This window comes from Chelonus insularis, unplaced genomic scaffold, assembly GCF_013357705.1.
Source record: "Chelonus insularis isolate UGA/USDA-ARS -01 unplaced genomic scaffold, ASM1335770v1 contig_406_pilon, whole genome shotgun sequence".
Taxonomy (NCBI): domain Eukaryota; kingdom Metazoa; phylum Arthropoda; class Insecta; order Hymenoptera; family Braconidae; genus Chelonus; species Chelonus insularis.
In genome coordinates, this window is record NW_023276563.1 from 1,351,906 (window position 1) to 1,378,359 (window position 26,454).

At 31.0% G+C, this 26,454-nt stretch overlaps 2 protein-coding genes across 12 annotated transcripts in view; one reads left to right on the forward strand and one right to left on the reverse strand.

Annotated features, from left to right (window-relative positions):
- The first annotated feature begins 14,138 nt into the window (after positions 1-14,138).
- LOC118069299 (tubulin glycylase 3A-like) lies at positions 14,139-18,715 on the forward strand. Of its 3 annotated transcripts, none has more exons than XR_004690601.1 (10): positions 14,139-14,326; positions 14,903-15,374; positions 15,444-15,767; positions 15,840-16,256; positions 16,457-16,664; positions 16,749-16,839; positions 17,141-17,341; positions 17,557-17,816; positions 17,930-18,131; positions 18,211-18,315. XR_004690601.1 is itself a non-coding variant. In XM_035087304.1 (10 exons), the coding sequence occupies exons 2-10, from the start codon at positions 15,039-15,041 to the stop codon at positions 18,703-18,705; spliced, it is 2,016 nt and encodes a 671-aa protein (XP_034943195.1). In that variant the 5' UTR covers positions 14,139-14,326; positions 14,903-15,038; the 3' UTR covers positions 18,706-18,715. The 3 variants fall into 3 exon arrangements, 2 of the variants coding, with proteins under 2 accessions (XP_034943195.1, XP_034943194.1); XM_035087304.1 differs by lacking the exon at positions 17,930-18,131 and adding an exon at positions 18,697-18,715 and having other exon boundaries at positions 18,211-18,380; XM_035087303.1 differs by lacking the exon at positions 17,930-18,131 and having other exon boundaries at positions 18,211-18,537.
- Positions 18,690-26,454, reverse strand: part of LOC118069304 (zwei Ig domain protein zig-8-like) — a 147,318-nt gene continuing 139,553 nt past the window's right edge. For 7 of the 9 annotated variants that reach the window (XM_035087310.1, XM_035087311.1, XM_035087309.1 and 4 more), the window contains 5 exons: positions 22,934-23,100; positions 20,706-20,916; positions 19,851-19,978; positions 19,393-19,561; positions 18,690-19,012 (listed from right to left, as the gene is read on the reverse strand). In XM_035087310.1, the coding sequence (XP_034943201.1) occupies positions 18,903-19,012; positions 19,393-19,561; positions 19,851-19,978; positions 20,706-20,916; positions 22,934-23,100 (785 nt within the window). In that variant the 3' untranslated portion in view covers positions 18,690-18,902. Of the gene's footprint in view, positions 19,013-19,392; positions 19,562-19,850; positions 19,979-20,705; positions 20,917-22,933; positions 23,101-24,959; positions 25,947-26,454 lie in introns of those variants that run through there. The other 2 variants (XM_035087316.1, XM_035087317.1) reach the window with 2 other exon arrangements.

Below are 26,454 nucleotides of genomic sequence, written 5' to 3' on the forward strand. Positions count from 1 at the left end.
TCTGTCTAAATAGATTTCCAACTCTTTGAAAATTCAAGAGTACGTTGGATCGTAGCATAAATTAATTTTGATGCAAACGAAAATATACAGGTACAGTTTTAGTCGTAATTTACTGTGATGCCAAGGAGGTCATAATATACGTAAAATAAACAAAAAGAGAATGTGTCACCCTTGGTATATCTCTTTTATAACTCTATGATCCTCGTTTGAATAGATAGCAAAAGGGTCCTTTGTGTATTTCCATTTTCGTGCTGTTGAGTCAAATCCCGAGGATTCAGTTGAGCTCATCCTGATGACTGGGAGTCGAGTATATGCCAGTACTTGACTTTACTCATCATAACATAGACCGAGGGTTCTATAGTCTTCTTCACTGTTCACACGTCTTCTGAGAGTTTTAATTGGAAGCTCACGATGTACTCAAGTACCATCAAATAATTTTGATGTGTCTCGTTTCGTCTCAACATTTTTTTTTTATCACAAAGGGTGACTGATACTTGAATGTCGAAAAGTTCCAGCCTGAAATAAAGTAGATACAGACATTTCAAAGGGGTTTCGTATTTTTTGTAGCTACAAAACTGGGTTCATTTCAATCATTCTATACAATTAAGATTACTGATAATATTGTATTCAGATGATTTAATAACATATTTAGTATAATAAAAATTTGAAGTACATCTTGATTAGGAGTTAATGATATTTGTACTTCAGTATGAAAACTTTTTGATGTTGGAGCTTGTAAAATAGTTCTAAAATACTTGAAGTTTTAATGAAATAGTCTTAAAATAATAATAAAATAAGTTAGTAATTTGTTCTATTAATTCTTTGTGAAGCTTTAAATTTTATTTTACACTAGAGTACACTAATTCTACAACGTGCAAACATTTAAGGATTGTATTTAAGCTCTACATAACTCTTAAATACTTAACAAGTTGTACGATAATCGAAAGTGAATTATGTACGAATTAATTCACGGAGACTTCTTCTCTCTCAGACTCTTCTTTATACTTATTCACTGCTTATTAGCACTCTAAGAATTTAAATTCCAAGCTAAACTATTCACCAAAAACGCAGTGAATGCATTGTGGAACTGCATTTAATGGAAGTTTTCACTTCATCCTTACTTTTTGCCCCTCATCATCTACTTACACTCTCTATATCCTCTTTTACCCTCTTCTTCTATCTCTCTTGGCGCATGGCTTATATGGGTTAAATAAATTATCGAGTATACTCTCATGAGAGCGTTACCAGGCTGCGATCCAACTTTTTTCTTGCCACTTACTAGGGGTTTGCGGTCATCGCAGGACTTGGAGCTTTAACTTACCGATAAAGCTTGCTTGGATAAAAGGATGGTACTTCGTTAAAAGAGTCACTTTTTACGTATGAAATCGTTGCAATGATTTTTTTTTCTTCAACAGAAATAAATATTGGCAATAAATTGCATTCATACCTTTTTTTGCTTTATATTTTCAAACGTAAATTTTGTTTTAATTTTTTTTTTTCTTATGAACCTGAGTGCTAAGTTGGAATAGATGTTGAAGCAAGTTATTCGTTCATGAATGAACAAAAAGAAAATTGGGTCTAAAAATTAATTAACCATGATTAATTGTAATTTGCAAATGAAGGACATGAAGTTGAATTAAAAGTACCAGAGGTAAATATTAGTATTCACTTTTCAAGAAATTATTTACATTTTAGACATTTAATTGAATATTTAAATTACACATCAATAAAATTCTTGACTTCCGAAGGTGAAAAGTTGACGGTTTTCTCATTATTTTGTTTAAATTCCAATTGTATAATTATCAATGGGAACTAATTAAAACTTAAACGACTATTTATATTATTATTATTACAGAAAGTTAACTGTGTAACTAAAAAAAAAATAAGTTTAATTTATTTCAAGTTTGTTTTTATACAATGCCTCTTTTTTTCTTAAGTTATTCAATGTGTTTTTCTCTGGTCTCTTTCAGTTAGAAACTCGAGAATGAACATCATCAAGAGAACACCGAAATCAGAAATTGCATCCGGGACCTCGTCGCCAACAATTTCCGTCTACGTTTCTCGTTTTTAATTACGACACCCAAGCGGACATTTGCCGACCACAGTCTCGTCATCGTTGTGTCGGATGAGGCGCTTGACGTACCCACTGCTTTCTTTTAATTTTTTTCTTTTCTTCGCGGTTGCTCATTACAGAAATGATTATACAATTTTTTTGTCACTATCTTCCACCTTAACTTTTTTTCCTCACCTTTTTTATTTGCATTCTACTGCTTAGATATAATTTTATTGCTGTTGCTTGAGCAAAAAATTGTGATAAATAATCACGTTCGCATCTTTTTTTTTTTTTTTTTGAAAAATTAATTCAAAAGATTTTCCTAAATAAGTTTAGATTTTATTGATGATATTTCGTGAGCAGTAAATATTTTTTAAAGAGGAAAAAAATTTAATTCGTAGAGAAAATTTATTTAACATATTGAATGTCGTGAAAATTATTGATAAATTTTCAAGTATTAGCCAGAATGTTCAAAGTCTAGGGTTCATTCATGTGAACAATACATCGAATATTCAAACATCAACAACTCTATTTAATATTTATGCTTCGATTATTTACGATTAATTATCTGCATCCACCAGCTTTACTTTGTGGATATTTCAAATCACAATTTCATAAAATACACAATTATCACTTTTATTTAATATATTCATACTAAAAGTGACTTAAACAAACAATTCCCTTTTAAAAGAAATTTTGAAATCATTTTTCATAAAATCTGAAAGCTCAAATGCGTGCCCACCCTATCTTCCCCCAATATTTCATGATAGCAGTAAAAGTCCTCGAGTTAAGTTCTTATCTCTCTAGATCCATATATCAATCTGAAATAAAAATTTTCAGTAAGAATGTATTTCAATTCACAGGTACATCGAAACATCATAATAAAAGAAAGGAATATTTTAAAAATAAAATTTTTCATATAAGTAGATATTTATGTTTTTTACAAACTTTCATATGAATATAATACATATCTTCATTTCAAGCTGTAGCCAGAGGGTTCAAAAGTATATCCAAAGATGTTATATAAGATCGATGATGTGATATCGAGAAATAGCTGAAAGCATAAGCCTTCAGGCTTGGCACATCTGGCACGTCTCTTCACCACTCAAACTTCTGTGCCACTACTCAGTTTCTTCCTTTATCCTCTTACGCTCGACCACACAAGTCTGACACTCAAGCCTTGCGTGCAGAATCCCTCTGGGCATAAACTATATACCAGGTCTTGCTATTGTTGGATTAATATAATAGGAGCAGAAGGCATTAGAATTCCTAGATGGCCAGTGTAAAAGGCATTGGAGTAGAGCTTTTGTGATGAACTTTTGTGCTTAATGATTACAGAGATACGGAGATTACATACCTACGTACTTATTCGCCTACCTGGATACCTAGGATGCATTGTGCAGAAACAAGTGGCATGTGTCACCATCCCAGTTCAAGTTTATTGAGTCCATTTGGTGTATCTCCACACGGATCGTTAGATATCGAATGGTGTGGTTCAGTGTATGTCTTTCATGTCCTAGGGTGATGATTCGCGTCCGGAACATTGGCTTCAAGTGTATCAAGAGCAGATTGGCTCAGCCAAATATCGATTCCACTTGCCTATGATCTTTAGAAAAATGTTACCGAGTATTCAAAGTGTCATTTGCTCTTTTTCCTCTCTATACCACTGAGAAGAAAAACTCGTGGTACACATTGAGATTTTCTATAGTTCATTTACTCGCTGAAAGTTACGAATGTATATAGGTGTGGTGGTTCGACAGATAAAGTGCGAGAAAAAAGAAAAGAAAAAAAGAGTAATGGATTGAAATAAAAAGTAACGTAAGCTTTTCTAGTGCACTGTTCTCTTTGCAATAAGTTGCGATTTTATTGTTCAATATTATAACATTTATTTTTAAATCAAAGGGTATTTTCTTTTATTTTTTGTCGTTGTTATTTGATCATCGTTCACCAATAACTTTCGAAAATACATTTTTTACTCCTATGGAGAAACAAGTTGCTTTTTTCAAATTATTGAAAAACTTTCTTTGAGAATCATTTGAGATAGAAAAAACAATTCACTTTGTATTGGGTTTCAAGTGTATATCTTTTCAAAGGTTTCTTCTACAATACTCCAAAAGTTAAGTTATTTTATTAAGATTTAGCTTAGTAGACAGAATTTATCTTTCCAAGTGAAAAATCTTTGACTCCGGTTTCATTTCATTTTTTGGACACACTTCTTAGAGGATCTTGAAGAGCTTTGAATCTCATGTAGAAAATGTATTATTACACAAGATAATAATAATACTAGTGGCATAAAGAGAAAATAAAATAATACTTGAAGCGTATTTGTGTGCAAAGGCAATTGTACAACGGATGGTTCAATAGACGATTGAGAAACTCTCGAGTATTGCACTTGGAACACGTTGAATCGTTTTCTTTGGCGGCGTTTCCAGCATTACGTCTCTGGAACGTTGTCGCATGAACTCGTTGGACATTCTCAGTATAACGAGCATTGGATGGTTTGGACTAAAATGGTGGCTGAAATGCGGAAAAACAGTGAAATGCTTTTCCTCGACTGCGAGAAGCGAGAATGCCATTAGGAATGAGACGACCATTCCTGAGGCGTTGTAGTGATGGCTTTTAAAAGCGTCGTTATATGACTTTTGTAGTATATGTATAGACTGTGTGCTGATGACGCCCGTTGGCAGACCGGACGTAGCGGTGGCTGATTTCATATTCCTTTATAGTTCTATAGAGCGAATCGAATTCACAGCTAGGTAAAAGCTTACAAGGTTGTCGGTAATGGATACGAGACAAAACGAATTTAAAGTGATTTCTCGATGTGATAGTAAGTAAAGAATTCTCTTGAGTTTTAGTTTGTCAAGTCATTTCCTCTTAGACTTTTACGTTCCTTCAAGGAGTGTTTCATAAAGTCTTTCGCTTTGTATTACACCTTGTGCCTTGTTCTTCCACTCTTCTTCAATACTCTATTGAATTACAATATGACTTGTACAATTCTTCTAGTAATTGAGAGAACAATTGATAGAAAAGCAATACAGCTTCTTTATTCCTTTGAAATGTGAGCATTTAATACTTATTTGCTAGAATTTTTAGTTTTTTTGTTGGAATTATCCTACATGAGCTTTTTTTTAGAGCACTCTTATTAAAACTAAACGTTTTGTTTTTAATTTTTTATAAAATAAATTTTCAAAACCTTTGCTTTAATAAAATTCTTTTCAAAGAAAAAAAAGTATTTTTGTGTAAAGTGGCTAAGTTTATTTAAATCTGATATTTGTAATTAGAGAAAGTCAGGGTAAAAAAAGAAAAAATTAATGCTTGTAGATGTTACTAAATTTTTTTGTGATATGTAGAAATTCGGAATAAAAGAATGAATTAATTTTATAATATATAACGATCAATAATAACTATACCACACAAGCCTATTTTATATTCCAGCTAAAGTCGACATATGCGAAAATTTTGTGATCTCATACCCAAAAAAGTATAATAGGTAGAAAGATAAAATTTTAGATGTAGAAATAAAATTGCTCGCAGATGTGCAGAATCACAATAAAAAGGTTCACACAGGAGAGTCTGAAACCTTGAAAAAAAACAGTTCTTAATACTTTTCAAAATTTATTCTAATTTTATCAAATTCACCACTTTCATCAATAATAAAAAATTCTACTTAATTTCTCTTCTCTAACAAGTTATAAATAATTACTTAATTCTAAAGAAAATCAGCATAAGTCTTCACTTAGCACCTTTTTAACATCATAAAAAATGTTCAAATCAATTCAGTGATAACAAATTACATCTAAAAACAAGAAAAAGTAATAAACATAAAGTTCTCTTACATGTTTCAGAAGGCTACACACCATTTATAGTATCCAGTGGCTATAAAAAACATTGAAAGATTCAGTTGCATGCTAAGAGAACTTGTTTCATTTCCCTGCATGTCATGTTCCGGATACTCCTAAGGCATTTCTATGTAGACTTGAGGTCATGTACCCTTTTTCATCTCAACGATAAGCTGATCGCAATGCGGACGGCTTAATGATGCTTCTCTCCTGTAACGCCTCTACATAATGTTCCATGCATGTGGTTAAACACGAAAGAGGCCTGCAATATGTGAAGTCACGATATTCAGATAATCTCCCCTGTTGACTCGTGAACCCAATTACGCACTTGACACAACAAGTATCATGAGATCTGACGCTTGACCTTCTCTTCCCTTGCAATTAGTTGTAATAATGGTTTTAGGAGATCTATTTCTACATTTAAAATCAACCAAACACGTTGGATGACAAATTACATGTCATGAGGAGAGCAATTGTACAAATAGCCATTTATCAGTAATTATTATTTATTATCATACTTGATATTGTATAAATGGCTGTTTAGTTTAGGGGAAAATATTAAGTAGCTAATGCATGTTATATCATGAGAGATTATGGTGATGAAGGTGTTGTATCTATGATATGGACACCTGACGAAAATGATCCTCTTGGGGGTAGAACTGAGTACATTAAGCAACTTGAGAGGTATTGATCTGACGGAAGGTTAATCAAATTACACACATGATTATAATTATGTTTGTATCATGTGATCTCTAGAGATGTGTGTGATAAAGTAAATTATCTATGTAAATGTAAAATTTCATCTTTTGAAAGAGCTATCAGATTAGAGGAATTTATTGATTAATAGTAAACAGGTTGATGTTCATTTTCTGATTAAATTTCAATAAAATATGAGGAGTTTAATTAATAAGAGTTTTTTGTTGATGATTTAATTTGACTGTTCCATTTAATTTGCAGGAACTATATTGTATATCTTAGATGTAATACATTTGGAATGAATTCAAACAATTCATTCAATGAAGAAAGTTTTTTTCTATTGCCATGACTAATGTTGTACAGAAAAAGAAATTTAAGAATGAAAAGGAGAATATTTGTCTTAAAATATGACAAATTATGATATAGAACTTATATTTGTTGCCTCAAGAAGTATCGATAAGAATGTAGAACTATCACTTGAGAAAGAATAAGAATATTTTAACACTCGCTGAGTCGATAAAAAACTTTGTAAACTATCGCCACTATATCTGGGTAAACCTCTTTGGATTTATTTACATCTTATGTGTACATGACAGAACCGTGAGAGTATACTTAAGGGTTATAGAGATTATGCAAATGCATTAGTGTAAACCAAGACAGGTGATGTGGTCTTGAGGATTATTCCAACTATCTGTTGGTAGGTTGAAGGATCGTATGTATTGTAATAAAGTTAAGCACAACTTTCACCTTACTAGAGAATAAATATCGTAACTTGGAAGTTAATATAAGCCATAAGTACCCAAAACAATATGCATCAGCCAGCATTGATCATAGAATATCTTTATTTTTTATTTCCTTCCCACATAAATGTCGTGCAGGTAATAATATCCGCCTATCAAATGATACCAACGGGATATGTGTCGGAAGCTTTCTCGGACTCGGAAAATCTTCTAAGTGACGTGTAATCGTCGGTGAATTTTCCTTGCATGTCTAAATCGTCGCCTCGGTAAGCGCATGATAAGTGCTGAAGATAGTACTCGAAGTTTTTGAACGAAATTGAGGATTTTCTCAAGTCTGCCATGTCAGCAAAAGTATCTACCTAAGTTTTCTCCTACGCCTTTCTCTCCTGCACCCTGTCTTCGCAATAGCTCGTGAGTGCGAGTGCTTAAGAGATAAAAAGGTTGAAAAAGACAGATTTCCGGAACTGCAACTTCTCGTTGACTTGCTGAGTGCTAGAGATTTCCTACACCTATGAGAGTGTTAAAAAAATGGGAAAATTGCCAAACCAATTTGCTGTTTTAGAGTAAAAATAACATGCTCCGATCATTTAGGTGGAGATAGAGCGGACAATGTGTAGACGTTGAGGAACAAAAAAAAAATAATTGAACGAGCTAAACGTTTTACAGAGACAACCAGTATAATTTTATTCGTTATTGAAGCTTGTAGTAAATAATAGCTTCCAGTAGACATTGTGGTTTTGATACATATATAGCTAACACCACATTTTTACAAAAAAAAAAAATTAATAGACCGCATTTCCTTTCGCCATTTAAATTTCCCAGGTAATTTTATTGAGAATCTGATCAAAGTGCTATTTGGAGAATAGCTGGATACTAAATATTCATAGTTTTGTTGAAATGACAATATTTACATTCTCAATCTCATCTCAGTCTTGTCCTCACATTCGTTTTCTTTGTCCTACTAGTATATTTGAATGTGTATTTTTGGTGTCATTAATCAAAATATTTATCTCTTGTTTCTGGGAATGAGAACTAGGATCCTAAATTATTATGGGACTCGTTGTAATCATTAAACTCACTGGATCTATACCTAGAAAGCAAGAGACAGATGAATTCTGTCAGTGTACGGCGTGACCGCACTACCAATTTGCCGAAGTGTCTCGGGCTACCGGAATCTACAACGTCGATTAAGGGACAACCGCGCAAACTACCGTTGGGTGGACGCTTCGCTCAATACGCAAACTTCACGTTTACCTCGGATCCGGGACAGCAAATATTCTAGCTTCTACGTGCTTTGTGTTACAAACAACGATAAATGCTTTAAATCCTAATTATCTCTCATTTGCACTTTATATCTGAATTAGCTATTTTAACTCTCAAGAAAATTAAGAAGGCTCCATTTCAAAAGTGATTCCTATTACTTTTTGAAGTTTATTTAGCACACATCATCAAATATTACGACATGCTTCAAGTAATGTGCATATATACCTTTGTTTCGTTTATCTAATCTCGTCTAGGTCCCGAGACAGAAATACCTTGCCCTAGTTCTCGACTAGCTCTTAGTTTACCTTATGTCCTAGAGAATTGAGGAAATGAATTATATGAGGCGCAACGAATGATATATGTTGAAGTGTGCATAATAAAACCCCTGGAAAATTGGTGTTTTAAGAAATTTATTAGAGAAGAAGAAACAATTTCGGGGTTTTTTAAACAATTTATTTGTTAATATTGTGTTATTGAATTTTTAAAATTTGTTCAGCAGTGGATATCATGATATGTAGGTCATGTAAGCATCAAGTTTTAAAGTGTACTGAACAGCTACTGTTATCAGTGCTTTTGACCAGATTGATTGACCTATTGTTGAGATTTGAGAATTTGATTTTTAGTTGAGCTACTACAGGATGCAAATAGTCGAAAATGTTTTTTGTTGAAAATAATGAAATTTCCAAGTTTACAAGGCAAATCGTGACCCAAGAGCATTTCACAGTTGTATGAATTCAGCTGGAACTTGAAACAGTACAAAGTTTCAGTACGAAGAGAGGAGATGAGGAATACAAGAACATGAAACGTGTTAGTGATCTTATGTAGCACCCTGCATTGCCAGAAGGAGCCTGTGTCACGGAGAGAACCCAGTTATGAACAACATGTGATTTTATGTCAATTAACATTTCAAGATAATTGTCAAATTATCTCTCAAGAATACATGTCTATTGTATCTCTCTTCTGAATTTATTCTCAGTATCATGTGTCTGTCATCAACTTACGTAATCTGATCTACCTTCAACCAACAGATCTAGTCTTTTTTCATATGGATTTATTCAACACTTTTGTATTCATTTCAATCTTAATAATCTCATTATCTGTAAATAATAATGAAATGTTATTGATTACATTGATTATATTGAAACCCTGAAACCTATCATAAGAATGCTTACATTCCAGCATTCAGAATTCAATCGCTATTATTGGGTTGTTGAGGTCGCAGTAATAATTATATAAATTCCGATCATATTTAATATAAATGCAATTTAATCGTATTATACTCATTTTTTTAATTTGTAGTTTTATTTATTACTGCTTAAAGCCTTGAACAAATTTCATTTGAACATTGGAATACATTCAGCTGAGGAATAATAAATTTTAATCCGCAAATAAGCTTCGTTATTTATAATTATAATTAGCATTAATTATTAACTACAGAAATTTTCAATCATGGGAAATAGATATTAAAGGTGACTAAATCATAATCGTGATTGTAATTTATAATTCTCAAGCGAAAAAATGTTTGTTTTCATTGTTAGCAACAACACCTGGAAGAATTCACTTCTTTTATTAAATATTACCCTTACCCTATGTCATTAATATTCATAAAAAAAATTTTAACAAACAAATTTCTGTAATTTTTATAAACAAACGTTAATTAGCTTTTTTTCTTAAATAAAACAAATTTTCCAACACACTAAGTTTCTCCATATTTATTCACCTGATTTCCATATCTCCGTTATTTATCAAGGCAAGTATTTTGTCCAAGGCAAAAAATTTATAAAAATAAAAGAGTTATGAAGTAGTAGCGATGGTAGTAAATTATTCAAGTCGTCAACAACTCCGTAATGTTATTCTTTATCTCACTGTAGGTCTGATTATACTGTGACTTTTACTACTGTGGCTCATACGTTCAGCTTTGTCTCTATTCTTCTGAAGGATCGTTACATTTATCAGAGTCACAGGACGCTAACTCTGTCTTGCTTTTGCACGCAATCGTCATTCTCGCCTCGTAGCTATTACACGCGCGTGTAACATACGTTCTCTGTCGCATGAGCGTGAGTGACTGCTGTATTCAGTGCAGTATCATTTGTACAGAAGAGAGTCATGCAAATTCATCGTTTTATCTTCATACAGCAGAAAAGTACCTTTTTACTCTACGTTTGATGTTACAATCGCTTTCAATACTTCATGTAATCATCAACAGATTGTGTACAAATAAATCAATATTTAATGAAAATAAATAGTAGCATTTATTTTCCTTTTCATAAAATTATTTTTCGAATTATCTTTCTTCCTTTGATATTTCAAACGCTTTCGTAATAGACCTTTAGATAAAAACGCATTATTTTCATGATATTTTTTCATTAAAAATATGAAATTTCCATGCTTATTTATATTAATTCCACAGATGAGAGCTTACGTGATAAAATGCTTAAGGGATGAAATGAATGTTCTATGCTAAACAAAAAGAAATGTACAGGAGAAACTTATTTTTATTTTTTTTTACTCAATTATTATTACATTTTAATCAGTTATAAGAATAAAGAATAAAAGTTTATTTAGAGAAATGTGATAATTTTTTCTGTATCGAACTTTTTATTGTAAGAAATATTGTAAGAAGAAGTGGTGATATTTTTAGATTTAGGTCAAAATGTCTCTTCAATATGTACATATATTTATTGATTCTTAAGTCAATGACCAAGTATGTGATTTCATCGTTTTCAATCCTCTATTATTTTCTCTTTTTTGTGGAGAAGACGTTATATTTTCTATACAAAGAAAGAAAAAGTCTTGTTTATTTCATTGTGCTTTATCCATCATATTGTACCGTTCTATATTGATTAAACACTCGATTGGTATTTTCTATCCTAAATTGCTTATTTTCTTTCCTGTTAAAGCAATTCTTATCACTATAACATTCAAACTCTGTAGTCTTTATTATTAATAAATTAAAAAAATTTTGATTTTATAATAATAACTTCATATTGTAAAGCATTGATAAAGACAAAGGAAAATTTTCAATTATGTATTCCATCAATACGTCATTATTTCCAAGTTAATAAATTCCTTTTCAGTTTGGAAAATTAAATTACAGGAATAAAGCAATTAAATTTTTTTTTCCAATGAATTAACTTGAAAAGAACAAACAACTTTATTGATTCATGCATTAATTATTGGATGATTTGTCAACAATAATATGAACAAACTAATAAACCATTCTTCTATATCATTTTGTTTTAATTAGATAACTTTGTTTGATAAAAGTTGAAAATATAATTTAAAATGTCATTTGTATTATCAAAATTTAATTCTTCTTCCCGGTTTATCTTAATTTTAGACATCTTTACTACAGCACAACAACAATAAAGTTACCAACTCCACATAGAAGATGTGACTTTACTGTAAATTCTTCTGCTTTCTAACTCACTAAGTTTATAAAACTTCTTTTGAGTTGTCTAGAAAATTTATTTATACTTTACTGAAAACATGTTAGGCTTTAATAACAAAATAGAATTGTTAATAAATAAGTTGCAAAGTTTTTTATTTTGTGCTTCATGAAATAAACAGAACATTTTTACAGAATGTTATTTCGATCCTATTTTTGATAAATAATAAGAGCGAATTCATTAATATTGTATAAAAAAAAAGATTTTATGAATGACGACAACTGACTTGGGAAATTTTTAACATTTTGCTTTTCTTAAGTACATAAGAGATGGATCTATGGTACGCTTGAGATGATCTAAATCCAAAAGAGCTTTTGCCAAGCATTTGACGATCACTTTACGACACAAGTGCATTTTGCACTGAATTTTCCCCTGTAGTAGTTTAAAGTCCTCTAAAGTGATGAAACCACAACATGCAAAGCTTCAGCCTTCACTTTGTGATAATTTAATGTCATTGTCATGTCCGAGGGTTGGTAAATGAGCCATTTCTATCCAAGTCAATTTAATTTTCTGTATTATCCAATCGAGTTTTACAAAACCGAATTCTCGTTCTGCGTGAATCGTTTACATAAACAGTGGTGACTTGGACCAGAAATAAAATTTATCAGTCCACTATTAATATCAGCATCAATAAATTCATGAATGTATAATATTTTGAACAATATAATTATGTACATAAAATATTTAAAAAATTTTTATACCATTTTTCGATTTAGTAAATAATTTTGGCATCCATCAGACTATAGCCACGATTAGTGAATAAAGTTTTTTCTATTATAATACATATTTTATTATATCGTTGTTTGAATATTTTTTTTTAAACATACAATGTGATCGGACAGACCAAAAGTGAAACTTTGATTCATAAATATTATTTTTATTTATTGCAATACATTTACTTCTATAACACTCTTCATGTTAGTATCAAATTGCCTCGAAAAATAAAAAAAAAAATTGTACTTTTTTACTCTATTAAAAAACCAACAAATAATAATGTACAATATAAATTCGATTTCATATTTTAATGTATATTAAAAAAAAAATGTTTTTATTGTAAACATCTGTATTTCAAAACACTTTCATCTATCAAATACCTATAATGTTCCAATTGACATTGGAATAGTACTCGTTGATTAATCAAACGAGTTTGAGAGTTATAAAAGTCATTTCCAGTCAATAGGATCGTTGTGTAGAGCAATAAACACTGTGAAATTTGAATTAACTGGTTGAGAAAAAAATTAATTTCATAGTCTGATCGTCAAATAGGATCGAGTATTAGATATGAGATGTTGTGTGTCCAGTATGATGGGATTAGAAGTAGGCACACAGAGATTCTCTATTGCATTCAACTGACTTGCAAATTACCTTTATGCAGTTTCTAGCTAAATGGTTATAGTGGATAAGCAACGCATTCATTGCAAAGTGCAATTAGTATACTTCTGAGAGAGGAAACGGAAACGATAGTGCGGGATAAGCCGATAACTTCATTACAAAGTATTATAACGCTATAAAGTTTCGTCTTAAAGTGGAGTTTGTCTAAAATTGCTTCGTGATATAAACAGCTGTCGACTATAACGTTCATTTCTTCCTATTCAAACTGTAACGCTTCGTGCACGTTATCTTCTATTACTTTCATAGAATTATAATTGTATTATTTTATAAGTGCTTCAATTTGGTGTATTTTTATTCCATTCCTCGTGAATAAAATGCTTTATCGAAATTAAATCAACCTTTTTTTCGTTCAAATGTATAACATTCAACGATTATCGCTGAAGGCAAGGTTAGATGATGACCATATATACACATTGTTTCCGCACTTATGATATCTAGAGATAGCACAGCTTTAACATATTCTTCTCCAAGCAATTATACTTCCATTTATGGAACCTCAGTTAAAGCTTCAATTATACTAATTACATTTTTAAAAGAAATCGTTTCCTTTTTCCACACAATTCTGCGGCTAATTTGAATAGATTGAAATGATAGAAAAAATTCCAGCTGTGGTAGGGAATTATTAACAACTTGAAGATAGCATTATATCAATCAGAATTCACTGAAAAAAATTTGATATTGGAAAAATGTCATAACAATATTTGGTTAATATTTTTCTATTCGTCATACACTAAAAATCATAAAATTCAATGTATTTACATTTTATACAATGGTTCGCGATGATGCACAAGTGATAAAGTATTATCGGTTATGGCTTTTCCTACTTGATCCATCCACAGTTGAGCAAAACAACCATCAGACGAGCGGTCTTTTAATATAACTCAATATTTTGACGTATGTGAATTTTTTTTCATGAAAACATATACCTTTGCTATCAATCAATAAATCCATCAGCAATATTGTATTGAAAAAAATGCATATTATGTAAATAATTTGTATATGTGGTGGGAAGATTAGTTAAATTATCATTAGCTCTTCATATCTTTTTTTTATAAATTAATTTGCTTGAAAATAATCAACTCATAATTACCTAATATTAATATTTTTTTTAAATTTATTATTCTTCATTGTTCCAAAAAAATTATTATTTTTTATTCTTAAACATTATCAGTTTTTCGATGTCAATGATTGATCATTTTTTTTTATTTTTTGGGGTCAAATTTTTTGTTTATAACATCATTGAAATAAATCAATACCTTGAATATTCGAGTAAGTCGTCTTTTTTTTATCTAAAACTGTAGATATTTATTTCTTTATATCAATAAATATTCAGTAAATTATGGTAAAAATGTATGTAGTTGGTTGTAAATATTATTATCATGGTTGGTTTGAAATAAAACATCTAGAAGAAGCGATAATGTCAAGTTGCCAAGTGAACAGACTTTTAATTCTAGACAAATATTTGTAAAGGACTAGCTTCACACGTCATGATTTATTCATCAAGGGTCAACACCACGAGGTCGTGCATAAGAAAAGTTGAAGTGAAGCAAAAATAAAACTATCATCACCACTTGCCTGTTAGTTTCCGGTTTAGGAGCAAGACAAAATGAAGTCACGTAAAGATGTATCATCGCCATCAAAAAAGCTGCTGATACAACAGGAAAGGCCATTGGATCCCTACGATAAGCTCAAATATCAGATATCAGATAAGTTGTTTCGAGGTGAGAGACTTTCAGGAATTCTAAACAACTTGGAGTCACTTGAATGTAGTGTCGTACCTGAGACACCCATTGAAAGTTGTTCCTCTTGGTCGACGGATGCATCTAGGCAGGATGAAGCTGTTGCCTCGACTGTAATTAGATCCGACGGATTTTGCAAGGAAACGTGCAAAAGGAAGGAACTCTATTACACGATTAAAGCTAAAGTTGAAAGAGCTATCCAAGTAAATTATTATCTTAGTTTATGGAAATGGTGTGATATTTCTTTAATATATGTTTTGATCATTCACTAGGAGCATAAAGTATTTTTAATTCGTGGAGATCTACCGAAGCTCGAGGAAGCTCTTGAAAAAAGGGGATGGGTTCAAAAGTACGAGTCAGTCAAAATGCGCATGCTACCTTACCAGAGTACATCAGTTCTTGAATCCCAGTCTTTTGGAAGCATCGACCAAAATGATAGAACGTTGAATGAGAAAGCACTTATTTTTTCTTTTTTACAATACACCCCTCCTGATTTTATTTGGGACTGCCGTAATGACTTTGTCCAATGGGATACCTCATTGGGAAATAATGTTCTTTTAAACAGATTTGAGCGATCCTCTGTATACACTTCAAAGGTACTTTATTTTATTTTATGTAAGCTATGTTGTACTAAAGTTCTCAAAGCATTGTTCGTTTATACTTTATAGCTTGGGATGGCTTATATTCTTCAAAATTCTCATTGGCTTCATGGAGATAATGTGTCTACGATTAAGTACCCACGAAGTTACAATCCAAGTCGAGAAGCTAAAGTCTTTCTTGGAGAGTTTCGTCGTACTGCTGCAATAGGATTACTGAAGTGGTTTGTTTCACGAATTCAAAATGATCAAGAAATTCTAGATTCCAGGGAAGAGTCGATTTCTATTAGTCAAGTAGAATTTGCTATTGAGCAATGTGAGGAATTTTTAGCAGAAGAGAAATACGGAAATATAGATGGAGTTGATAACTCTGTAATTTCAGAAGAAAAAAATGAAGAATGGAATCTTTTCTTAGAAGATTACTCGAAAGTGGTACACAAAGGAAATAGAATTGCAAATTCCGGGGATGATATCTACATGAGATTAGAGGTTCTATCAAATTTTATTCTATTAAAAATTTGAGACAAATATGATTCACTTTTCTTTCTTGGAATTTTATTTGTCAGATATATATCAGTAGCACGGAAAATTCGCAAATACTTATTATGTGATTAAATTTTGCTACTTATAAAAAAATTATATCAGCAAAAAAATTTATCCAAATTTTCTGTTGATTTTATTCCTGATAGAAATCCTATTTATCAGCCAATGTGATATTAAAGAAATTGAAAGAAATCGATCCTGAATATGAGCTTAGTGGAATGAGAAATATTTGGATTTTGAAGCCTAGTGATCTTTGCTGTGGAACGGGCATCAGCATATCTCATAGCGTCAAAGACATATTCCGCCGGGTGAAGGCCAAACCCAAGGATTATTTCATCGTGCAGAAATATATCGGTGAGATGATAGGAATCTCATAAATATGTTATCCAACCTATTTCTAACTATTTGCTGATGAAAAACTTTTTTTTTTACTTTTAGAAAGTCCTTTGTTGGTGCATGGAACAAAGTTTGACATACGTCTATGGTATCTCGTCACGTGTACTTTTCCTTTGATCATCTGGATATTTGAGTAAAATATTAGCATTGGAATTCTTTTTCACATATCGGGTTATTGTGTAAATAATGATAGCAATAAATGTTGATTGATCGCCTATTTATACATTGACTTAAGTTTAGTATTCTCTCTTTCAGTAAATATTCATCAATTGAACAATTAAATATTATTAAATTTCTTCTCAATAACCCAATTATTAAAACATTGCTATCATATGTAATCTGTCGAATAAATGGAATATACATTGCTAGAAAAATATTTTTCTTCCAATTTTTACAAAGTATGAAAAAGCATCTAAAATGTTATTTCATTCCAGAGAACCGCTGTTGAGATTTAGTTCGAAAACTTTTTGTTTTGCAACATATCACGAAGCAATTCATCTTTGCAACACTGCGATTCAGCAAAAATATGATTATGAAAAACGTCGGAAACGAATGCGTGGCAATCTTGGTGATGAAACGACGGATTCAATTCGTGATCAAGAATGGAACTGTGCTAGATTGAACGAATATTTAAAGTAATTCTGAATCTATCTTATTTTTTCACGGATGATAGAGAAATAGAATGACAATTTTTTATTCATTCCACTGGTTATACTGTCAAGTAAATTGTCTGGTGTATTATTCAGCAAATATTTCTCTAGTGATTTCCATTTCTTTTTTAAATAGTGGAACTAAGTTTAATTTACCATAAAAAAACCATCAAAATATTTTTCATGTGGTTGTACCATAGAACACAAGGATATGAAGGAGAGCCTTTTTATGATCTCATTTATCCAAAAATGTCCGAAGCAATCGTGCTTTTGATGTTGGCAGCTCAAGACTATTTAGACCGAAGAGCTCGTAGTTTTGAACTATACGGAGCGGATTTTATGGTTCTTGAAGACTTGACGGTTTGGTTGATTGAAATAAATACAAATCCACGCATGAATCCACCAAGTTCAAAGATCACTCAACGGTTGTATAGCTCTGTACTTGAAAGTTTGATCAAAGGTAAGCAAACGGCCCAGATTGACAAGTTTTCCAACAGAACTTGGCGTTTCATTCAACTTGGAGTAAGCAAAAAAAGTTATATGACTTCTCACTCTTATTTTTTTTTTGTCCAGATCCAACTTACTTGACTGCTCTACGTGTTCCAGCATGTTTGTATTGGCGGCACGAGTTGGCTACTAATCAAACAAGCTGGACTTTCGGGAATAGTCTTATTTTATTTATTTTTTTCAAGTTTTCTTTTATTCCAACTCTTGCTCCGTTATAAGTACGAATTATTTGTCCAGAACTTTAATAGAATTTCGATAAAACCAATAAGTAAACTAGGATCTTTTAAAAGAAGGAATCATAAAAAAAAAACCCAAGATTGAGTAATTAATTTCTTATGTAATTTCAGTGATTCTAGATAGGCCAATAAATCCAGACGCTGACACTGGAGGATTTAAGCTTGCTTTCAAACAAAACATTCCAGAGTTTTATCCTAACTGTGGACCGGATCTTTTTGCACTTGATAAATCAAAATTATTGTATGAAAAGCTAAGAAAGAAAAATGATGAAAACGATAAGGTAAATATTTGTGCTCCTCAATGACAGGAAAGTTCTCGTACTTGGACAACACCTTCAGTTTTTCAAGAAAAAGATTTGAAAGTAGAAAATTTACCAACTGCTTGAAAGATTCTTAATTCAAAGTTGAACTGTTATTTTCAACTTTCAAACATTTTAAATCAACCAAATAATTATTTGCAATGTATAAAAAAATTTTTTGTTTAATTTTAAAATATTATTGAATAAATAATTAATGTATTAAGATTGGTTAATAAGTCAAAGACATTTGATTTATTGATATGTACATACAATAATATTATTTACAATTTTTTTTTAGAGATTTTGATGATTTTGATGCCATAGTTAGAGTTTAACATTAGACTTTAACAAAATACTACATCTTTATTGAATATTATGATGTGCTGATATTGGAAAATTTTTTGTTGGTCACATTATTAAATGTAAACAGTAATAATGAAATTTTATACCCTGCACGAGCATTAATTCTTTTCATTTCAATTTTTACGCTCTGGGCAATAGTTCTCACATTATAAACATTAAGTGAATTAAAATAATAGAAATTAAATAAAATACATTTTTGTCATGGTGTATATAGTTGCCATATCCGTGATGCATTGCAGCAGGATGCTCTTCTGGAAGAGAAGAAAAATATTTGCTGTGAATTTTTGCAGCTTTGCTATCGATATCTTCATGGAAGGTAGTGAAATGGTTGATTTAATGGCAAGGGAGGAATAAAATTCACTGTTGAGATTTGAGCGATTGATAATTTTTCAAATTTCTCAAGAATAATGATATTTGAATAATCCAAATGAAAAGTAAACTAAAATTGAATTTATTTCTCGACTCGAATTTAGAAACGAATCAATATTCTGTTGTATAAATTCCTATGCCATTTGTTTTTTGATAAAATTCGCTTGAAATTCTATCAAATTAAAGTAAAAATAAATTAAAAAACTCTGATCGAGTATTTGGATTAGATGAAATTTAAGAGAAATATTGATTATTAATTTACCTTTGACAACGTGGACTCTTATACTGCTGGGATTTGCGTTGCTTGGTTTACAAGTGTAAAGTCCCGAGTCAGTTGGCACTGCATTTTGTATCATTAATCGACTCGACGTCTCACGGCCTTTTTCGGTCACAAGACTGATGCCACCACGTGGGGAATCAAAATTGATATCCTATAAGTATCCAAAATACATAGTAAATCCTGAATTACATTTAAAAATAATTAATCATAATTTTTCAAAAATTTTAATTATAATCATTTCTAGATGATTGAAGTCTTGACTGGATACAAGTGTTTTCTTAACAAAAAGTTGATAGCCAATTTATCAAGTCAAACATTTTTTACTGCTCAAATATTTTCTTATTATTTTAAAATCTTGATTGTTTAAAAAGTTGAAAGATTATTTAAAGATAATTCCCTTAACATATAGAGATTATGATGACAACGCAGTTTAAACTTACCTCGCTATTGTGACGCCAGGTCATTGTAGGTGGTGGATCTGGAGCGTATTTGACGAGGCAGGTCAGGTTAATGGTGCTTCCTTTATTCACGAAAAGATCTGGTTGACCGACTATAATAGTGACAGGCTCTACAACATATTCACATAGATTATATATACGATATAAATTCATGTACTATGTGCATCAATGCAAACTCGTAGAAGTGTACATTTGATGATGTGGTTCCTAAAAGCTCTCTAACTCTTGAGATATACAGTTTGCGGCGAATCAGTTGTATTCACTACGTGGTAGATATTTTATCCTCGATAAACGATTACATTAAGCTCTGAGTTTGGTTAATTTGTATTTAAATTCATTTTAATATTCAGTTTTATGTCGTGATAACAACTACATGTACTAGCATTGTTATTGTTTGATAATAATTTCATCTGAAACTGTTCCAATGGCTGTAGTGTGAAATTATTATTTTATTTGACCTTACAAAAAAACTCTGACAAAGAGAGAGAATTATTAAATCTTTGTATATTATGAAATTTTTTAAACTGAAGTACCCAAAAGTTCTCAATTTATAATATGAAATAATTCATCATAAGTACTATATTTACATTTTTTCGTTTCATGAATAAAAAATTGAAAAGGGTATTTTTAATAAAGAATATTCATAAAATTTGATATAAAAAATTTTCCATTTTTTTTTTTAATTTGAAACGATATTATTAGAGAATGGTAATGAATTTTTTTCTTGCAACTGAATTATTTCTTTTAATATTTCTGATTTATTGATTGGAATCTAGTGGATGCCAAAACGAATTCAAAAGACTGAAAAAAATGAGTTAGAAAAATAGTTTATCTTACCGACAATAGTGAGATAAACTGGATGTCCAATTGGTGGAGTAGTAGATATTTGGCACTCATAGAATCCCGAGTCTTTTCTTTGAGGATATCGTATCTTGAGGGTCCACTCTTCAGTGTGTGGGTGATGTTGAGCTTCAAATCGTTGATCACTTGTGTATGTATATCGACCAACTGTCAACAAGTGAATGTCTCGATGTCTGACCCATGACACCTAGTAAAAATAATTGGCAATTTCAATGAAATCTATTATTTTTAATTAATTCAAAATAAATGATTTTCCATTAAATTGGCTAAATCTGATCTGGTATCACAGATATTTGATCTCAATGTTGATATTGATTTTCTGTTAGTTTTGTTGCGGGTATACTTATATATTGTATACAGAAGACCAAAGATTAATGGGATCCTAAAAGCGTAAAAGCGATTTATCGATCTCATCTTACGGTATCGAAGATACTATACCATTTATTTTTTGATATTTTATGTGAAAATTTTCCCATTTACTATGAAAAATAAATATGAAACAACAATTCATAGTGATGAATGGAAACGCGTTTATTTCAAGCAATTTCATACGACACCTTATCTTCCAGTTGAATCAAAATACATATCTGAATCTTGTCTGCAAACACGTGCCAAAAAGGCTATTCTTGGCGCACCAGCCACCCATTGATTTCCTACCCGTTTTCTTTTCCTTTCGATGCACTTATATGGAAACTGATGTTGATATATAATTTACATTACATCGATATTTTGCTCGCTATTATTTCCTTTCCCATCGGTGTTTCATGAGAGTAATAATACCCTTGTAACAAATTGCCTTTAGATGCTACCAGATAAAGTATAATGAGAGTAATGGTAATTGTCGGACCAATTGTTGACACTTTCTACTGAAAAGCTTATAAAAATACTGGGTTATATGATGATAAATATTTTCTACTAGACTAACTACAGTATACACAAATTTTTTTCCTACAAAACGACTGAGAAAGTACGGACAAAAAGCTAAAGCTTGTAATCTAGGTCGGACGTACACAAATGATTTTTTTTTTAGTCATGTTTCGCTCCTACTACGGTGAGGTATGTACTTCGTGTTTATCTCGTTGACGACTCGTTGTCCTCTCCGTATTCCTGCGAGTCACAAACATATACGGACTATATCCGACATTTTTAAGAGTTTGAAGATGGGAATTACAAAAGAGTATTTGGCAGAATCGGATAAAAAGAAAGGAGAGATGAAAGTAAGTGAACCAGGAAAAACTGTGGTGACTCAGATCAAAATAGGACAAGATTGGAAGGCGACATCGGGAAGATTTTCAATGCCCGATGGAGTGGCATTTGACGTCACTGTCGATTGGAAAATACAGAAATATCTTGAAGCTTTCCTCTACAGTAACTTGAGGAATTTTTCTCTGGGGAACATCAAGACGGAAACGAAATTGTTCTGTTCTCTCGTTACTTCTTTTATCGAACAATGTATTCTTATATAGTTTTCCAAGGGAAACGACTTTAGAAAATCGATAAAAAGATTTCATGATTAAATCGAATATTTTCTCGGATATTAAAGTAATTTATGAATTTATTTATCAAACGATCGTGTTTTAAAAAAAGAAAAAAATCCTCACTCTAGTGATCAGATTACCTTATTGAGATCAATAAGTTCTACTTGATAAATACTTATCACGGATTTTTTTCACTTTAAAGTTGAAGTTAACTTTAACACTTTTACATGAAGAAAAAAAAATTCCACTTTGTTAAATGATTTTTTCATCAATCATAAATAGCTCTTATTAATTACTGACTCAAATAAAATTGATCCTTGAGGCGTAATATTGCAAAAATACTCTTCAATGCAATCAAACATCAAAAGAATAATGCGTAGTGAAATTTAAAAATGTAGTAAACTCATTTAAATATCCTCCATCTTTTATGATTTATATTCAGCTTAAGATTGAATAGATATGAGCGTTTCAGCAAAATATTTTTAATCAGATGATTCAATTCGATTGAAGCCAATAGAGTATAGATGTAGAAAGGAAAAAGTAACTGCGAGAAAGTAAAAAATTATAATTTCAAATATTTTAATATTATAAAGTATATTGGATTCATTTCTTTTCACTTATTATGTTTCTCAGAGGGAAGTTTAGATAAAATGGTAATAAAGTGTATAACTTCTATTGTACTTTATTTGAGTAATTATTCTTCGGGAGATTCGAATGTTAGCTTACCGTGCGGTTACCGAGGTTCTTGACTTTGCAAACCAGGTCGACAGTGTTGCCAACAAGACCGGTGAAATTGGAGGGCATTGAGGTGTCAAAGTGCGGTCCTGTTCCTGGAGTCGGCCATTCCTCTAAGAAGTCTGTTCGGAAATTACGCAAGCAAGTAACAGCACCACCTGTAACATGTCATCAAACCAATATGTCATAAATTTCGCAACTCCGTTCAGAACGCTGTGTTATAACTTGGTTAAAAGCAATTGTTATAAAAACATCCTTATCATGTGTCAAGTTTGACAAAAAAAGACCAATAACAATCTAAAGCATTGTGGAGAATATGAACAAGCCCGAGGGGACTCATGATGAGACTATAATTTCCGTATTTTGGACATACAACCGTTTATCATCTCCAATAAATCCTGATAACATTTCGCAGATACAATAGTGAAAAAGTAGCAAACAATAAAGCTATAATGATTGCAGTAAAACAGAGTGTGAAAATAAAAAATGAAATCGGGAAACAGTGGATGTGAAATTTAAATCCACGTAAAAGTGCTGGTAAAAGAAATAATACAGTTACATACTATTTTGTTACGAGCATATTAAAAAAAAACTTCAATTTTTCTTAGATGATATACAAATCTGTGAATCATAAAAAAAAATCTACAATATTTTTATATTTCTATTTATTTTAAAATCCACCATAAAATATCCTACAAAAGCTTGGAAGATAAAAACAAAATGAGCTATCAAAATGATTGATATAATAAGAAACAAGTAAAGTTATTTTAGTGAACATATAAACGAATATATCAAAATGTCGCCAGAATGTTGGAAAATAATGAATAGTTGAAAATGAACATGGCTGCATTAAATGTTAATTATTTGTTCATTTATGAATGTATCCTTTGCTCGTTGTTGTATGTAGATAAAACTTTTTTCCAATACCGGATGTTCATCGAATGTATTATTATTAATGTACAAACAGTTAATGTGAAATCCGATTGCTCAAGCGGGACGCCAATAACATTCAACATGAGAATAATTAACGATAAGCGCGTGGATGTCCATTAATTCCTCATAAAAAGAGTCAACAATATTTTCTATTGATTGGCTAGGAAAGTGACCATTTAGGCGATTAAAACGACATTTCAATCAATAGTTTAGCCTATCTATTATTATGATACTATTTGAATTATTTCATTTTATCAATTTAATTAAATTCCATTCAATTAAAAATGTAACGACGAATTAATAAAATAAAATATTGTATTGAATTTAATCGAGTAATTTGAAGCTTTTATTGCTCATTAATATTCTGAAAAGTATTAATTATTAATAAAGTGAGTGTAACGAACTTTTCTCATGTAATTAGAGTTTATTAGAGCAGAAAAATATCACAAAAAGAAGGTGAAGTAGAAGATGAAGAATTCTGTTTGTACAAAGAGAACTTGAGAGCGACGATCATGACACTCGATTTTACGAGACCAGCAACTTTCAGTCTCACTTGACTGGTGGAGTTTAAGTCAACGTTTCTGTTGTTCTTAAATAAAAAGAATTTTAATGCGATGTGTATTTATTTGTTAGTAAAAAGACATGATTTTATACTTTACATGGACAACAATAGACACGACAGAATAATAATCTTAAGCACTCTTTTTTTAACCCTCTACACTTTATGTCATTATTTATGCAATACAAATATCTTTTTGAATACGTTTCATGGATTATTATCATCAAAGGATAGCATTTTGAAGCAAAAGTATGTGTATTTAACATTTTTATAAGAATTTTACTTATTTTTTCATTGAAATAAATGAAGCATTTTTCAGATTAAATGATATGGAAAAAATGAAAAGAAGCACTTTCAAATATGCATTCATAGATAAAGCTAGGATGTTAAAAAGCTTAACTTTTCGTTTGGAAAAAAATCAAATTTTTTTATAGAAGCTTTTTTTTTGTGTGGTTAATAGTGAAGTGATGGGTAATAATTTTTATGGTTGATTAAAAGGAAAATTATGGGATTATTTTTACGTACCAAAATAAATAATAAAACAGATGAATGTGGAAAGAGAAGTAGACATCGCTTATTTCTAGCGAGTTCTATCACATTATTATCTACTATCTTGAATACATGTCCAACTACTTCTTCGCAATATTTATTTTGAATTAACAACAACAATTTATTAATTATCGATTATTTCATCATTTTGTAAATTATTTTTAATAATTAATTCACTATTTATTAACTTTATTTATACGTTCACATTTTATATTTATTAAACCTTGTGATTTTTATATGTTTTTTTAATGAGTTTTAATATTCCATTGGCAATTCATTATTTTTATTGGAAAGTCATGTTTTGTTTTCATCTGATCAGTCATCATCCAAGTATACCACTTGGATCCCTGAAGAAAAAAAGTTTGCAGTCGTCGGACGGAATGCAATTATGTATATATTAATTCAGGAGAGTAAATTCCACACACAGTTTGGTGACACAAGAAATAATAAAATGTGTTTAATCGTAATAAAATGGTAGCAATATAATTCCACTGTCACTTAACTTTATAACTGCACTGTACATTTAAATGTTGGCTTTTGTAGTTTTTTCGATGTTCATGAATATTAAATTTCTCATTTATTCAGATCTTAATGCAAAAAAAAAGAACAAATTACGTCATTTTGTGGACATGGAGAAACACAATCACTGTAAAATTTTGAACTTAATTTTCAACGATTCACAATTTTTTTATATCGATACAAATGACACTTAATTAAATGTTTTCTTTAATAAAAAAAATATTTATCGTCGACCTCAAGCACTTGTCAAATAAATTCCTGATGGATATTCCGGATGTCTGAATATTGATATTGACTGGGCAGTGTTGATAGCATGGGTTTAGAGGGGATAGGGCTTCAGAATATTGTGTTGCAAGAGTGCGAGATTTTGTGAGCTTGATTAACGAATAGCACAAGCAATAGTGCGAGGAGTAGGATGTGCTCTTTCGAAAACGATGCTCCCGCGTCAAGGATAGCTGAGGGACTACATTGCGCGAGCGCTGCTGAAGAGTAGAGCACGCAGTCGCCCCCATGTAGGGAGATGATGCTATAGATATACATTTACACAACCCCTCTTTCTCTTTCTCACTTCACCAACTACTACCTCTTCTTCTGCTATTACCTGCGGGCTTTGCATTGATAAAGATGAGAAAAACTAAGGGAGTTTGGATTATACAATAACTCGAGTGTTGACGAGAAAATAATTTAATCGAAGACAGTAGCACTAGACTTTTCCTTTATGGTGGCCTTCTACAACATAATTAACGAACGTCTTACAGAATAAAAAAAGTCATAAGTTTGTAAATTAAAAGTTGAGGTGGATTTTAAAAGAAATGAAAGTGTTTCTTACATCTTAAAGAGACTTTTTGAATACTTTATTGCTTTAATTTTAATATTTATAGATGAATTAATTTTAAATAGAATTCTTTACAGATACACTCAGGGACGTAATTGATTGTGTCTCAGGTAAGCT

Bases quoted from the DNA above. Each gene is read 5' to 3' on its own strand.
- LOC118069299 (XM_035087303.1), top strand. From the start codon at position 15,039: ATGAAGTCACGTAAAGATGTATCATCGCCATCAAAAAAGCTGCTGATA. The intron at 15,375-15,443 runs GTAAATTATTAT...ATCATTCACTAG, and splicing joins AAGTTGAAAGAGCTATCCAA to GAGCATAAAGTATTTTTAAT. The intron at 16,840-17,140 runs GTAAAATATTAG...ATTTCATTCCAG, and splicing joins TTGATCATCTGGATATTTGA to AGAACCGCTGTTGAGATTTA.